Consider the following 17184-nt stretch of genomic DNA (forward strand, 5'->3'; position numbering starts at 1 on the left):
AAATTCAAGGTGTCCTTTTATGGTGTGTATTTTTTTTTTAAGAATACAGGATTAAAGGATTTTTTTTAGTTGGGGGAACTATTAGATATATACATCATTCAAGAGTTTTTTTTTATTTATTTGGTTGGTGAGAATTTTTTAGCTTGTTTGCTTTTAAAAGTAGTCTCTTACACTCGCCAAGGCAGTATGTATTCGATTGAAAATACAGTAAAAGCTGTAAAATTGTGAGATTTGGATAATGCGTCTGCTAAATGCATTCACTGTCAATTTGTCGAGAAAGAAAAAATACACTAACATTGCATTCAGAGAGTTTCAGACACATTCCATGGAAATTTCCATATTTGCATGCAGTCATATACAAAACACCAGCTGTTTAATTTGCTACATGGCCACAGTGTTTGAAAGATCTTATTTGACTAACAAGTAACTATAGGACATCTGATCTGGTAGGATGACAGATGGAACATGGGATGAAAATATGTAAATGTGCACCTTTAAAATATCCAACTGTAGTTACGGAAATTTGTCAAAAGGCCATTGGAGAGTGTATGAGAGAACAGATAGGGGGGAAAAAAAACAGAGAGGGAGCAGTGCAAGAAAGTCTAGGGAGTAAGCTTTGACACTTCTCACTCTCTTGAGTCTTTGCGAATCATGCAAACTTTTTAAAACAGTTCCTTATTCCTCTCAGGTCAGGTGAGGACAGGTGAGACTAAAAACGTCACTACAGCCAAGTCACTGTTATTTTTCACAAAAAATACTGACCGATTAAAGCAGGTGGCAGAGAAAGCATGCATATTTAAAGACTATTTTGATAAAAAAGGACATGGAGTAATGAAGTCGGCAAAAATGATTCAGAGAAATGTTTTGAACTCCGGTCTCAAGGGTAAATCGCATCTCATGGGTCGGAAAACCAGTGAATTGGACGCACCTGTTGATGAATTCTTCGTAGCAAGAGTAGATGGCAGCTAGGCAGACCGCCACGAGATTGGGGAGAACCCGAGGATGAGGGCACTGTCCGGTGGGACCGTGCATGCTGAAATCATAATGTGAAAAAAGGTCAGGTTAGTATAGCTCCTGCGTCCAAACCCAGTGACAGTGAAAAGAAAACAAAGCTGGAACAGGAAGTAAGCGCAGGGCTTGGTCTTAAACGGACCATTAAAATGACACGGTCTGATAGATAAAAGGATGTTATAGTTTGTGTATAATTGAAGGCCAGGTTTGTACAGAAACTACAAAATGAAATTCCTGGACTTTCAAGGACCTTTCAAGCACTACTTCTTTGGTAACATTGTGTCCTAACCAGGTGTGATGCAATGAGATTCCAAGCTTTTATCGCTTGCCACATTGTGAGGAGGACAGTGTCACTCACCTGTGAATGAACTTCTTGACCACTTCCATGCCAGCGTTAAGCTCATTCAGAGCCAAAATATACTCTTGAGTAAAGAGACGGAGTCTGGGGCACTTCCCAAAGTCCTGGAATGAGAAGAAATGACATCTTATGAGGTTGAGGTTGTAGTGATGTGTGAATTCAAGAGCACGTCTTGTGTAGTGCGCAGACCCACCATGTTGTGTTTGAGGATTCTCTGAACCACAGGAGTGAACACTTCAATCACCACCATCGACCGAGGACGCTCCCTACAGTGCTGGGTAGAGGAACACAAAAACAGATACTGATTAATACATATATTAATCATCAGAAACATTATAGCTAATCCCAGTTTTTTTTAAGTACTTGGCAAAGTAATGATATCAGACATAAATAATGCACAATTATCATGGTACACAATACTCTACTGTTCAAAAGTTTTTTTTGTATGTCTTCTCTTAAGCTCACCTGCATTTGGCCGATTAAATATACAGGAAAAACAGTAATGTTGTGAAATATTATTATAACTTAAATAACTCTTTTCTATTTTAATGTTTTAAAAATGTAATATTTTCTTTTGATGGCAAAACTGAATTTTATACTCGTGTCTTCAGCGTCACACGATCCTTCATTCTCATATGCTGATTCAGTGCTCAAGAAATATATATATCTTATAATCAATGTTGAAAACAGTTGTGCTGATTATTTTTTGAGGAAACTGATAGCTTTTTCATAATTCTCAGATGAATACAAAGTTTAAAAGAATGGCATTTATTTAAAATAGAAATGTTTTGTAATATTATAAATGTATTTACTGTCACTTCTGATCAATTTAATGTGTAATTTCTTAAAAAAAAAAAAAAAAGTCAACTCAATTTTTGAACATTGAGCTGTTTTTGTAGAAACTGTAAAATTGGTTTATATATTAAATAACCATGTGATGATTTATATCTTTTAAATCCTAATGAATTAATACCATAGTTGACCTTTTTTACTTTAATAAGTTATTTCAGAAACACAAGCCAAAAGATTTTAAACAATCAAAAAATTAAAGATTAAAATAAAATTCTGAATAAAATAAAAAAATAAAATAAAATTACGATACTGAACTCAATTGTTCCCTTGAAGAAAAGCCAAAATTGTCAAATTTACCTTGCAGAAGAACTCACACAAGTCAGGGGGAGGGTGGTTGTTCTCCAGCAAGGGTGCAATGGCCTACAGACAGATTCGAACCATTAGTCACTTCCCCACAGACATGTAGAGACTTGTTGCTTTTCATCCACATTTTATGGAAGTGCACATCCTTCAAAGAGCACATCTGTGTGTGCATTTCCTGTTTCAATGGCAGTCCACTACATTTTCAAGTCAGTTTTCGTCTAGAGTGTGTTCCACTGAGCCTTAAGACACAGTATGTAACTGCCTTTATTACACGGCTCTGTGGAATACTTGATTCTGATTGGTCAGTCACAACATTCTGAGGTACAATTATTTAATTATGTCATCCTGATATCTGCTTTGCATCGGGGTCCTGATCACCCAAGCAGGGAGAGAACAACCGACTGGATGTACATAATCCCTTACTTGTTAGCAATAGAGTTTAAAGTGAAGGCAATATGCATCTTTATATATTTTTTGTATATATAAAAAAAAGCAGCCCCACTTACCACAATTATGTTCTCGTGATCCTGAGCGCTGAGGTTAGTGTTCTAGGAAGGAAATGACACAAAAGCATTATTGAGAATTAATTTGCCAGTGGTGCCACAGCTAAGTGACTCAACAACCGGCAAGCCCTACTTTTAAAATGTTAATGGCCTTCTTGGGAAATCTTGTGCACAGATACAGCCTTTTGACCAAAGGCCAGTGAGAGGTCTGTTTTTAGACATTTTAAAACCCTCTTTGAATTCAAATGCTTGGTCTATGTGGTATTCAAAGACACAATCTACATTTGGAAATCAAAGTATGGATGCAACCAATCTTTTCCTGTGTGCAAACAAGGAGATTTTCGTTGTGTATTGATGCCACGTAAAAAAAAGTCTCACTAAACCACAGCTACACAGGCAACCACAGGTAACTCTTAACCTGAACCCAGACTCGAAATGAGACGTAACACACCTCAATTCACAAAAGACACTCATAACCAGAAATGAAAGCAGAATGCTGCTCAAGTTCTAACATAAAAGTTGCCAGCTATACTTCAATACATCGAAAAACAATACATCGGATCAATTTGACATGATTAATGCACAAAATAAAAATACATTTCTTGTAGGGTTTTAGGTTCTAAATTAAGAGCGAAGTTTATATGATATTCTATTCCCTACATGATGTTAGAAGAACTCTGTCAAAAAAAAATTTTTTCTTGTCTATCAGGGTAGATTTTTTAAGAAATCTTTTATAACTTTAGAAACGTCTTTGCTTTCTCACTGAACAAAATTCATAAATAAACCTTTGGAAGGGTAGTGTAACTGATCTGTAAGAGAATTTTGAGTCAAATTGTTTATATATTAAATAACCACATGACAACATCTACTTTTTGAAAATCCTAATAAATTAAATTCTGTAAAAATGAAAGTTATTCTTCTTATTTGATTTTTTTTGTAATCTTAATTTCATGCATACAACAGCTAAAATCGGAAGATTAAAAACAGCAATAAAATAAAGTAAAAATCGTATATTCTACTTTAGGAAAAACAAGTGTACATTCGACATATCTGATGTCCTCTTAAATTAAAAAACAATAAATAAATGCAGATTACCCTAAAGTAAGAGCCCACTGCAAAGTTTATGACATTTTGTTCCCTAGATATGTCCTCTGTCAATATAAATGTTTGTTGACTGTTTATTTTTGTCTATCAGGCGTACATTTTTAAGTACAATCACTCAGAAATGTAACAGCTCACTTATCCTCAATGTGCTGCATGATTTGACGTTATCATCGCACGTGCTACATGCTAACGTTTTGGGTATGAGCAATAATAAAAGCGATGCATGCCTTAGCAAATGCTATTAAAGAGCTTAACACTCTTGTCAAATTAAATAATTAATAACTAGTCTTCTCATCAATTAGATGATGTGACGTACCTCAGCAAGCAGGGTGGAGATGATGTGCAGCGGGGCCTGATGGATGGATTCGTCCTGCAGGGGTGAGATGAGGGCCATATCCACCAGGGCCCTGATCTCCTTCAGAACCACGTCCCAGCGGCTCGGGTTATTCAGAACCTTGCGGTATTTGTAGATCTTTTTCTGCAGATGAGTCAGAAAACCCAGAATGCACACACCTTTAACCGATGCAAGCAGCAGTTATGAAACCGGCACATATTTTACAACCATAATGCAGCAGTGGTCATATCTGATAACAGCTTTTGAACTACATTACGGTGTGAGTTACCTCAGCGAACTTACCCAGAGAAGAGCAGTGGTGACAAGGCTTGGTGATTTTGGTTTAAAGTTCTTTTTTTGTTCCATTTTATTGCACTCATGCATGGGTATTTTTTCAACCACAGGCACTTTTCTTAAAACAAAAAACTCTTTTCATGCCCTCACTAGTTAAATCTGTCTACTACCAGTTGATATATAATTTTTTTTTATTTTTTTTTAAACGTCATAAACATTTCCACTGCATCTCAAAATACGGAAACTTACTGACTGGAAACTTGATGCACAAAAACTGATGCTCAGAAATGATATTTACCGTTTCCTCTATACACACACACACACGCTCTTCACTGACACAGCTGTGTCTTTGGCAGCCAAGTATTAACTTTTTAGACATATCCATTGGTTTATAATGGAAATTATGTCACATGTGAAGTTACAAATTGTGTAAAAAATTATTAGAGTAATAATTCCTCACAATAATACTCTAATGGTTTATAACTTTTCCATTCTTTCTTTCAAAATTGTTTCAATGTGGAAATAATGACGGTGGCTTCTTTGTCTTGCTAAGACCAATTTGACAATATTATAACTTGACTGGATATGACGCACAAAAAATCTAAAACTCTACTTGCAAGTGTTATTTATTGTTTCCTCCACACATCACGACTCATATTTCAAAGCAAGCATGATCCTCAGGGACATTGCTCTCTTTTTGGCAACTAAGAATTAACTTTATATATAACTTTACTGATTCAAAATTAATCTAAGTAATGATGCCACAACTGAGGTAGTGAAGAAAATGGTATAAAACATTTCACACAATAACAATTAAGTGATTTAAGACTGTTTGAATTTTCCATCCTACAAAGTTTAAATGTGAATGTCACATACATTTTTTTTTGTATTAATAGAAATCAACTCTTGGAATACCAAAGTGCCTGTAGTTGAAGAACCAGCCACATACGTACACTTATAAAATGATACTCTCACTAAAACCATGCAAAATGTCACTGCACCGATGCTTTTTGCAAGTCTAGCCTTCCTAAATGTGTGACCTTACCTTCCACTGCAAAGAGTGAAACCACTGGTCCCGCAGATAGCTGTTAGCAGCCTGCGAGTGCACACAAACATTTGCAAAATGAGTCAAAGTGTTCTCTCAACATGAGTGTTGTGAAACCGTGAGGGAGCTGGAAGTACCTGCAGGAGGACTGTCCCTCCAGGGATGCTTAGCTGGACACAGTATTTGGGGGCGTTGTCCCAGGACAGCAACTGTAGGTCCTCGATAGTGCTGTAAGACAGAGGGGCCTCCATGTATCCTGTAGGCTACAGAGACAATAAGAAACACGTTCATATTTGCAAAAAACAGTATGGGCATTCACACGTGTCAGGATGAGCGTCACATACTGCACTGACAACCTTAACAAAAGCTCTGCAGCGTCATGGAAGGTATTGGGAAAAAATGACATTGCGATATTTTGTTTTTCTGCGATATATATTGCGATATGAAATCTAATCTAATTTTTTCTTACAAACAAAAATGGGGTGAGCACACGTACATTCTCATTTTAAACAATTTAAACATCAGAGTATTATTTAAATTAGAGTAAATTATTTGCTTGTAACGTTAGGATATGGTTTGAATTGTTAACATATTAACTAACATGAACTTACCATGAGCAATACTTTTGTTACTATATTTATTCATCTTCGTTGATCTTAGTTTATAAAAACACAGCTGTTCATTGTTTGGTAATGTTACTTCACAGTGCATTAACTATGTTAACAAATACTGTACAACTTTTGATTTCAACAATGAAGGCTATAGTCTAAATGTTGAAATTAACAATGTTGTAGAAGTGCAGTTTAGTAACAGTAAATGTTAAATAATGTAGTTAAATAGTTTAATAAATAGAACATTATTGTAAAGTGTTACAGACTTTTTTTTAATACACCAATTCAGACGTCTCGTGAGTTCAGTGTTGGACAGTTCAGTTGTTTAAACTATTCATTCAATTGAATTGCTTCAAAGGAATCATTAGTTCGCGAATCAGACATGTACGATTGATTGTGTAATTATCTCTGCAGTTTAGGATATCGCACAAGATTTGACATCACAGAAAACATTTAATCACCAAATAGTTTTTTGTTGTTGTTGTTCGACACCATCGTGTCAATTGATTTTGATTAATATGCGCGAGGGAGAGAGACCAAGACAGCGCTCGTGTTGTTTGAAGACGGTGAAGGTAAGTGTGCGGCCAGGGCTCGCGCTTGCTCTCTCTCTCTCTCTCTTTCTCAGTAGCAAACAAGGTTGAAGGTGCAATGGTTGCTGGACACAACATACAGCCTACATTATGGATTTAAGCATGACAGGACCAGAACTATCCATTTTCTATTATACTTCTTTTATTTTTATTATAATTGATGATAAAAAAAAAAGATTTTACACTTATTTTTACACAAAACACACTTGAAAAAATAAAAACGCTCCACAGTCCACACACGCTCTCCAAAGATGATTTTTACATCCCGCATACCATAGCGGTCACTATCGGACTTGCGGACGCAGAAAGTATAACACAGGAAAGTATAACGCTGAACTTGTTTAAACTTGGCATTTAGCTGTTTAGAGATGGATGTATTGGTAGGTTTTTCCACCAGTTAGCATGATACTATGAATAAATTTCATATGATGTGGCGTCATCTTTCATAAGGTGACGTCAGTGGTCAAAGATTGTGGAAAATGGTTTATGAATAAATAATTTGAAGTCCAGAGGATCATAGTTCTGAAAGTGATTCAGTGTCGTTATCATAGTTGTAATTAAGGGTGTTTTCAAGCTCGTTTCCCCCCTTGGTTCAAATCTTTTGGGCAGGTATGAATACAGCAATCACACTCGGATGCGACCCAGCTGTAGAGGTGGTCTCAGACTAGTTTAAAATGAACTCTGGTACACTTGATAATTTCGGTCCAATGAACGGATGGCCTTAGCACACGTGTGGTTTTGTTTATAATTTCTGATTCACTTACAAAAAGGTCAGTGTGAAAGTGAACCACACCACAAAAAAAAAAAAATCAACATTTCATCCGGACCAGCAAGTGAACTAGCAGTTCCACTCTTGACTGAAGTGCTGGTGGTCACATGACCTAAAATGTCAACAGGCTGTTCCCTGATCTTCTTCCCTCTACATTAGCACACTGTGGCTGTTCCTTTATTAGCTGCCCTCCCTCCTCTGCAGCCCGCATCAGGCTCTTCCTTTATTAGCTCCGCCCTCCCTCTACTTCTTTGCACAAACAGGCTATTGCTTTATTTGTGCTGCTCTCCTTCTAGACTCAAACCAAACCACAGTTCCTGTATTTGTGTCAGCCACCCAGTTCAGCAGAGCAAACAAGCTGTTCCTTGCTTTGACTCATTCTCTTTGCGTCTCTCACGCTCGCTCAAACAAACACTCAGCTCGTCCCCGTATAACTGAATAAAACAGGCCTGTCTTTTATTTACATCCCCCATTCTTAGGTGAAAGACCAACAGGCTGTTCTGCAACGGAGGTCCTGCCCCCTCTGTTGCAGATTCGAGATGGCTGATTTGTCTTTCTTTTAAAGAGTCCGTGTGATCAGTATCTTTCAAATCAAGTCTCATTTTCAAGTAATCAAGCACGAGTCTGCTAGCAAGCTTGTGTACTTTGAGACACGTGCTGCATGTGAAGCAAAACAAGGGGCCTGATGTGTCAGAAACCCAGAGTGACATGTGAAGCTTGCACATCTGCTTATCTTTGTGTCACTCGCTGTCATTTCATCTATCTCTCTCACTATATGTCCTCCTTTCCACTTCTCTTTTCCAAGAAGTCCTCCGTTTTTTTCTTCCTTCATCTCATTCAGCCTGTTTTTCATGGTGCAATTCTTCCTTAAGGAGGAGTTGAATAGCTCTCCTCTCACCATTGTTATGTTGCCATGGAAACAAAGAGATGAAATAGAGACATATGTGTTTTTTTTTGTGTGTTTTTTGTTACCAGGGAGATCCAGATGGAAAACGATCAGAGAAAAACATCAGTGTGTTCAGGTGGCATCTCTAGAACTGACAAACTGATCACGGAGAGCTACCTACTAAACTGTTAGGAATCCCAGTAAATGCACAGATTTCTTAGCTTCTCATTGCAACGTATAAAGAGTGGCAAATATAAGACATGTATGTATACTAGGGACAGACAGCTAAATCAATATTGGGCCATGTGAGATGCTCGTATCAGCCAATAGCTGTTCTTAATGGCCGATTAAAAATGCTGTAGTAAATTCTCCCTTTTAACACATGGTCAACAATTGACCAGAACTGTTGTCAATGTATAATGTAAAATTTCTGTTTTCAAAAATTACTGAATATAAATGAAGCATTTTTAAAGTCAATATTTAATATAATTTTAAAACATTTAATCTCTATGTCTTCTATTAAACTTCATTAGCCTATAATTGCATTTATTTTAGACATAAGTCCATTCTCTCTCTAGTTACTGAGATCAATTTCAGACAGTTAAAAACCTATAAGGGTTGACCACTAATGTATATTCAAGCAACACATGAGATGCCATGCTTTGTTATGACTACAATTGCTGCAAAATGTGTTGCTAGGCACAATGCACCGTCTGCATTATGGATTTCAGCATGCTGGACCAGAACTGTCTGTTTTACATTATTATTTTTTAATTTTTATTAATAAATTGCTATTATTTTGATCCTAGCAAATGATAAATTCTGCAGAAATTAAAATTTTATACTTTTTATATTTTGTAAAAACACAACCATTTGAAGATTTGAGGTCAGGAAGATTTTGAAAGAAGTCTTTTATTCTTACCAAGGATGCATTTATATGAGCAAAAACAGAAACTGTAATCCTGTAAAATATTATTACAATTTAAAATAACTCTTTTCCTTTATAATATATTTTTAAATGTAATTTATTTCTATGATGCCAAAGCTGAATTTTCAGCAGCCATTATTTCAGTGCCGCATGAGCCTTCAAGAAATGTGCTAATTTGGTGCTCAATAACCATTTCTTATCATCATCATCATCAATGTTGAAAACAGTTATGCTGGATATTTTTTTTCAGCATTCTTTGATGAGCAATGTTTATTTAAATAAGAAATCTTTTGTATCAAAGTCTTTTGTGACACTTTCTATCAATTTGATCATCCTTGCCGAATAAAGGTGTTTTTTTTATTTTCTTACTCATCCCAAACTTCTTAACAGTAATGATCTGATCACCATAATGGGAGAAATCATAACCTAACTGATACATCATTCTGTTACAAATAATGCAATAATTACAAATAATAAACATGGATGGGCAATGTCCAAGTCATAAAATCTTGACATTTCACATGCTTTTGCGTAAAAGCCCATGCAAACTGTGTATAAATGGAGCAAGGATTTACTGCACGGGCATGTAAAAACTGTAACAATGTGCTTTCTACCAAAGTAAACATGGCTTCTTCCAGTTAAACTCCTCACACATGATATATTAACAGCAATCCATGGCAGGCCAGGAGGAGGAAGCCAATGCAAGCCAGCAGAAAAAAAAAAAAAAAGTCTCCAACCAATAGAGCCAAATGTAAACTAGAGTTTTTGCTTACTTGATGATCTAGTTTCTGTGCATTAACACCAAACATGATAAAAAGCCAAAAGCAATAGAGAAACTCAGTTACTGTACAGACAGGTATGACTGCATGCCTATGGGCCCTATACACCACTAAATTTCCAAAGACAGCTGGCTTTAATTAATGCCATATATCTGTTCATATTACATGAACAGCAGATAGTCATGCAAATCCAATGCAAATTTGCATCCAGATACGTAGTCTGCATATGTTGCGCTTGCATGCAGTTAAAAACAAACATATTTCTTGTGAAATCTAGTCCAAAAAAATTCCCAATATGATGCAAATGACTATTGCATGCAAAGTTTAACAAAGCCAAAATAAACCTTAAGTGTAATATCTGTTCTACAACTGTTTAAGTATACTGACGCTGGAACTAGCAACCTTCAGATGATGTGGCTATTCGTCATATGCTTGTAATTCAGCCATACGGCTATCTAGGGACAGAACTAGTTTTTCGCTTAGAGGGCTGAATAAGCTGAATTTCAAGCTACTGTCATCCATTCATGCGTCAGCCTAACCACAAATTTGATGATCTAAGATGGCTTATGTGACAAAAGGAAATTTGTCGGCGAGTGTGTTCATTACGGATGTGGCAACGTCAGTTCCGTTTCAAAACCTCAACAGCCAGCAGCCGAGCAGATTAAAAAGCTCACACATAATCGGAGCAACTGATATCATATGGTACAGCTGTCATTTTAAATACATGCAACATGAGTTATGGATATGCACCTATATACGCAATGGTGTCGGAGTGAAATCTCCATTTTAAAACATGTAAAAAAAAAAAAAAAAAAAGTAAAAAGTATTTAAAAAAAAATATTTTATGCCCTAGGATTTATACATACACGCACATATATATATATATATATATATATATATATATATATATATATATATATATATATATATATATATATATATATATGTTTGTTTATAAGAAATTTATATTTTTTTTTTGGCAAGGTCACGTTCAATCACTTACAAAATATATTATGAATAATAATTTTTCAAACATTTTAAGCAGCAAAACTTTTTAATAATTAGGAATGCACCAAAATGAAAATCCTGGGCCAAAACCAAAACTTCTGGATGCACTTGGTCGAAGCTGAAACCAAAAAAGCTTTTTAATAACTATTTATTACTAATGCAAATTTTGGCTGCTCAATTATCAGCCATAAATGGCATTTTTGGTATTTGGCCTAAAAAAAAAAATCCAAAAATGTGAGCTGAAAATATTCAAATCTTACAAAACCCAAACTTATGAATGATATTGCAGATGAAGCAAACTTTATCAAAGTGGTTCATCAAGTATTCACTATTACCTAAAAAAAACAAGAGTCAAAAATTCTGGAAACCTCATTCCAAAGCAGATCATGTGGACAGAGCGCTATACATTACATCTGGCCCTCTCAAATAAAAATCCGTGAAATATTGAATCAATATGGCTGCACTGTGTTCCACCTGAATATGCATTCCTAACATTTTACATTAGGTTCTAATTCATCTTTAAGAAATGTCAACCAGTTCCACAGTTCCATCAGTTCACAGCACCAATAATGAAAAATTGCTTCAATATCAAGACACAAGCAACCCAGTACATGCAAAACAATTAATCTGAAACCTTGCCAGTGTTTGAAAATGTCCTCCTAATGGCTTTTCTGTGCAACAAAAACAAAGCCAGCTCCTACATCTCAATTACAGAGCTTATTTGGATGGTAGCCGAAGGGATCTCAAGGAGCCAAAATAGTTTATGTGCCTAGTCATGACTGTAGCACTGTTTGTTTACAGCAGAAAGCCCAACAGTACCGTTAAAATGGTTTGTTCCTGTTTTTTTTTGCCCCTGACCTGGTCATATTTAGCTGAACACGTCACAACCAGACTTATTCAGCTCTAGTCATCAGCATTGCTCAAAATGCGATGACTCTTCAGATGTGAAGAGTACAGTACAGAGCTGCGTTTGTTAACATGTCCTCAAGCTCACAACCGGAATATCATTTCATTTGTACCCAGGTGTTCAGCACCTAACCCAATCACAAAATAGCAAAACACACCACCTAAAAACAGTCGTGCAGCTCTCACCTTTCTGTGCTGTGTTTATACGGAGGACATGTTATGATCTATATGGGCTGTTGTCTCATCTGGTACTTCATCTAATTACCAGGACCTGACGTGAAAAGAAACTATAGTCTGCATCACAAACAAAATGGTGCGCTTGAGGGCATCGGCATAAATGTGCCTTTAGAGGCAGGGCTTCTGATGTCTTTTTAACGAAAGAGTGACAGGAAGCATTTATAATGGCTTGGTGTTATGCAAATATGATTTAGACTCTGAGAGCTTAGAGACGAGGGTGAGTCACATCTTTCATATCTTCTAGTGAGATCATTTTCCAGAGAGCTGACTACGCTTATCGAAAACGCGCTATCAAAATGCCAAATGTTTTGTCTTTACTCAGAACACAAGTTCTTGAGAAAATTGTGGGGGAAAAAAGCTGGAATCTTCAGGAAAAAAGAAGGCATTTATCATCAGACATGCGTCATGAGCTACATCCACAAAGCAAACGAGGTCAAATAGTTTAAGAACATGTGAGCGAGATAATGTCATTTCAACCCAAATGACACCCTTGCAGGGTTTGTGCTGGGAAAAACACCAGGTGAGGAAACCAAAGCATCCAAATCGAACTATTTATATGCTTCAAATCAACAATAAGGCCTTTCTGTTGATATACTGACCCCTTTCTGAAGCACAATGGTTCGATGCACAGTAGAATCACAAACAGGCCAAAAGAGACCATTAGCCACAGACAACTACCTCCATTAGCTATGGTCAACTGAGCATGGGTCACTAACTAAACATCTATCAGAGACCTTGCTAACTGTAGAAGAAAGCCAATAGGGAATGACAGGACTGTCAAAGTACTAAAACTACCCTAACCTTTTTTATTTGTTTTAATTTGTAAACACTTTTGAACGACATAAACCTCTGCAAAACGACTGCATATAGCTACACACATAAACATACGCTCTGTGTTTGGCTTGGGTTAATCTCAGCTAGCCTCCGAAATCCCGAGGGCCTCTCAGTGTCAGCGGCTGAGCTTCATCCGACAAGCAGACCGTTGTTAAACAAGCAATCTAATTCATTCTGAAGCATTCATTTGAGGAAGAAGTCAACGGCTAATTCGATCATATCAGAATGATGAAATACAGCTGTAAAATTTAAACCTTTAATTTAATCAGCCATTTGATGATGGCATCCTGTGAGGATGTCCTGAACGGAGACACTCTACAAGACTCCATTGGCACATCAGAGATGGGATTTACTCAGCCGAAACAGGCAGAGGGTAAAATATGACTGTCCTCTTCACATGCAAACCAAACGGCAATGAATAACTGGTGGCTTCCTGTGCAGTTTCATGTTTTTGCTTTTTAAAAGTAACCGCCATTGAGTGGATTCCCAGAAATCTCCCAGGTGGGTGAATCCACTGTGACCATGACCATACTTTTCCATAGATAAGCCTCTTGAGCAGCAATTAAGATGTATGCACAAGTGATGTTTTTGAATATCTGAGCATCAGACGCAGCTTAAAATCTACAGGGATGTGAATAAACATCAGCGAGGAAAATGATGTAAACAAACAATAATTCAATTCTGACACTGTATCTAGGTATCAGCATTTTGAGGTGTGGGTTCCTGGATTTTTACTGGTTGTTACCCCCTGTGAACATTTAAATGACTTTTATTTATGATTCATTCTCCAATACACTGGACTCTGATCAAGGTATTTAGAAATGAAAACTCAATTTAATGATGCATTATTAAAACGATATATATGTTTGCAACAGGGTGAACAGAGTGCTTTTATTTTGTACCTCGGGAACATATGTAAACAGTGGCTTTAAAAAAGAATAGCTGACACCAGCTTTCCCTGTTTGTTTTTATAGCCAACACCTTCTCCTTAACATTTGCAAACACGCACATTTAGATCGAAATGGAAATAAATTAGAGAATTTTGTATGTAGTCTCTCTAAATATTTTTAGATATTGGTTGACATTACTTCATTTAAATAATTTTAAAGACAGCAAGTTATGCTTCAACCATGTTATGAACTCCCTTATATTAAAATAATGTGAAATTCAAAAACAAATTTCATCATCTTTTCATTGCGTCAACTCCCTAAGGTCATCTCTCATTTCTTTATATGATTTTGTACAGTAAACAACAGATTATTAAAAACTTGATATCTATATAGATAAAAATATCAATATTAAATTATTTCTAAATAGCACTAAAGTGACCTTATGTGGCTTTAAGTTAACTGTTAATTCTATATATATATATATATATATATATATATATATATATATATATATATATATTTGAGTGTGTGTTTGTATATGTATGTATGCATGTATTACATTTTGAGATTAAGCTTGAGGTGGTGCAACGCAGATTCTTTAACTGTAAAGACTTGTTTTTATTTTTTTATGAAAAATAAATTTTTTGAATGACCCCATCAAATGGCAAATCAAAAGACATAAACCCGGAAAACGGGAAATAATGTAGAGGAAGCTGTTAAGTTATTATTATGACGTCACCGTGTGTTTTCAGACCTGTTTCGAAATGCATCCGCTCAATATGATTGCCAAAACATTTTCTACGATGTGTTTCATTTTCTCGAGTCAGATGTTGCCTAAATGATTTACATTTCAGAAACCAAGTTGTTTTGAGGATGCTGGTGGACAGTAAGCCAGAATTATTTGTAAATGTAATATTGTTTCCGGATAAATGTCATTCTTAAATAAAAATGTTAGAAAAATAGAACGTATTCATCTTTTTAAAAGAGTTCTACCATTCCTAAATCTAGGAACGGCAAACAATCCATCAAACCGATTAGAATTAATCAAGATTTTAATATGACCGTAATGTTACTTGTTACACAAAACTCAATGTTTTGTGCTGTTGCAGGATACTGAAGCGTACTAAAACTCTGTATTTGACTAACTTGCCAATGAAATGTTTGTTGCGTTCCTTACTTTAACTATATACAGACTGAACAGAATACATTCTGAATACTGAACACAATATGACACGATTTTAAATATGGCCATTCAAAAGCCACACGTAAAAGCGACCCCTGCAGAGCGGATCTTACCGTGGCAGACACCAGGCTGCTGTCCGTCAAGGTGAGGTGGTGGGGCTCCCACCTCCGTAAATATTTGGAGGTGAAAATCTTACTAAGGAAGGTCCGCGGGTGTTTGACCACGCACACCTGGATGTCCCCCTCCTGGAGCAGTTTGTATCTCATGCCACTGCTGCTGTGTAGAAGGCTCCTCTTGCTGCAGGGCCCCGCTTTGTGATTATTATTCCCCTCCGGCGGCGGCTGCTGCGTGGATATGTCCCCCAGCAGAGGCTTACTCTCTTCGGACGGATAAAACTGATTGTTGTGCAGCTCATTTCCACCGCCGCTCCCGTTAAAATCCATGATTCCCCTCAGCGAAAATCGACGGCGTTGAATCAGATCAGGTGGCTGTCTTTTGATTTCGAGGCCGAATAATGCTCGTTCCGGTGTTTGGCATATAGATGCTCACGCGATCCACCGTGATTCGACCTCAACGGTGCTACGCAAAAGACAAGGGTCGGTGACTGCGAGGATTGAAGCCATTAAATAAGCCCGTCGAGATGAGGAAGGTTCGATGAAGTATAATGTCTTTCCTTTGAGCGTCGCGAGCTATTCAATATGTTCGAGCCATTGCCGTCTCCGTTCCGCCTCTCTCCACTGCATATTATTCCAGTGTTCCCGCTCCGAATACGAAACAATAACAAGGTACAATATCCACACTGTGTTCAGTTTTATTTGTTCTTCAGATGCTCGGAATCATGGTTCCCTTTTCTGTCTTTTTTCCTCCCTATCTCGGTGGAGGAACCGAGAGCTTCGATAGGGCTGCGTGTGGATTGGTCCTTACTCGTTCATGTGATACCGGAGTGACGTCAATGGGGAGGCGAACGGATGCGCGTCTCTGTTTGATAGGGAGCGCGCACTTCCCTTCTCTCGAGCAAAATGGTGAAAAGAAAGAAGGCATATGGCAAACCGTTTTAACATTTGTTGATAATTTACATTGCAAATACTTTTTTTTTGTTGTTGTCCAATTGGTATACATTTTAAATTTCAGACTAGCAACTATATAGCCTACTAAAATAGAGGTTAAAATCTATTCAGTTAATTTATGTTAGTTCTTATTCCTTTGTTACTACTGACTATACCTGTAGTGTCAATTTTTGAAGTCAGTTTTCAGTACAGAAGACAAAAATGTAATTACATATGTAATAAGTAATTTCAACATTTATCTAACAATTCAGAGTTTACATCTCGTAATTCTGTTGTTGTCGTTTGATTTTTCTTTTTTTATCATAATTGTGAGTTTATGAAAGTGAAAGTGAAGTGACATTCAGCCAAGTATGGTGACCCATACTCAGAATTTGTGCTCTGCATTTAACCCATCCGAAATGCACACACACAGGGGGGGGGGCGGCGGGGGGGGGTTATATCAGAATGAATAAATGAGCTTTATTGCCAGGTATGTTTACACATACAAGGAATTTGTTTTCATGACAGGAGCGCCGCAGTGCAACAGAATGATGGCGACAGAACAAAAACACATGTTAAAAGAATAAAAAATACAAATAATTAGTTAAGGAATGACAATACAAATTGACAATTGTATGTGCAGGTAAAAAATGCACAATTATATAAAAATATCTCAGAATTTGGACTTTTCTTAGAATTGAAAGTACTTTATA

At 36.7% G+C, this 17184-nt stretch overlaps 1 protein-coding gene across 1 annotated transcript in view; it reads right to left on the bottom strand.

Annotated features, from left to right (window-relative positions):
* The window catches only part of cmip (c-Maf inducing protein), a 29252-nt gene extending 12888 nt beyond the window's left edge, over positions 1-16364 (bottom strand). Inside the window, exons 1-9 of the mRNA XM_026230753.1 lie at positions 15539-16364; positions 5942-6067; positions 5805-5855; positions 4448-4609; positions 3031-3072; positions 2519-2581; positions 1563-1643; positions 1370-1473; positions 929-1033 (exon numbers count right to left, since the gene is read on the bottom strand). Coding sequence (XP_026086538.1) covers positions 929-1033; positions 1370-1473; positions 1563-1643; positions 2519-2581; positions 3031-3072; positions 4448-4609; positions 5805-5855; positions 5942-6067; positions 15539-15868 — 1064 coding nt within the window. The 5' untranslated portion in view covers positions 15869-16364. The remainder of the gene's footprint in view (positions 1-928; positions 1034-1369; positions 1474-1562; positions 1644-2518; positions 2582-3030; positions 3073-4447; positions 4610-5804; positions 5856-5941; positions 6068-15538) is intronic.
* Between the last annotated feature and the right edge of the window lie 820 nt (positions 16365-17184).

Source organism: Carassius auratus, chromosome 43 (assembly GCF_003368295.1).
Source record: "Carassius auratus strain Wakin chromosome 43, ASM336829v1, whole genome shotgun sequence".
Lineage (NCBI taxonomy): Eukaryota > Metazoa > Chordata > Actinopteri > Cypriniformes > Cyprinidae > Carassius > Carassius auratus.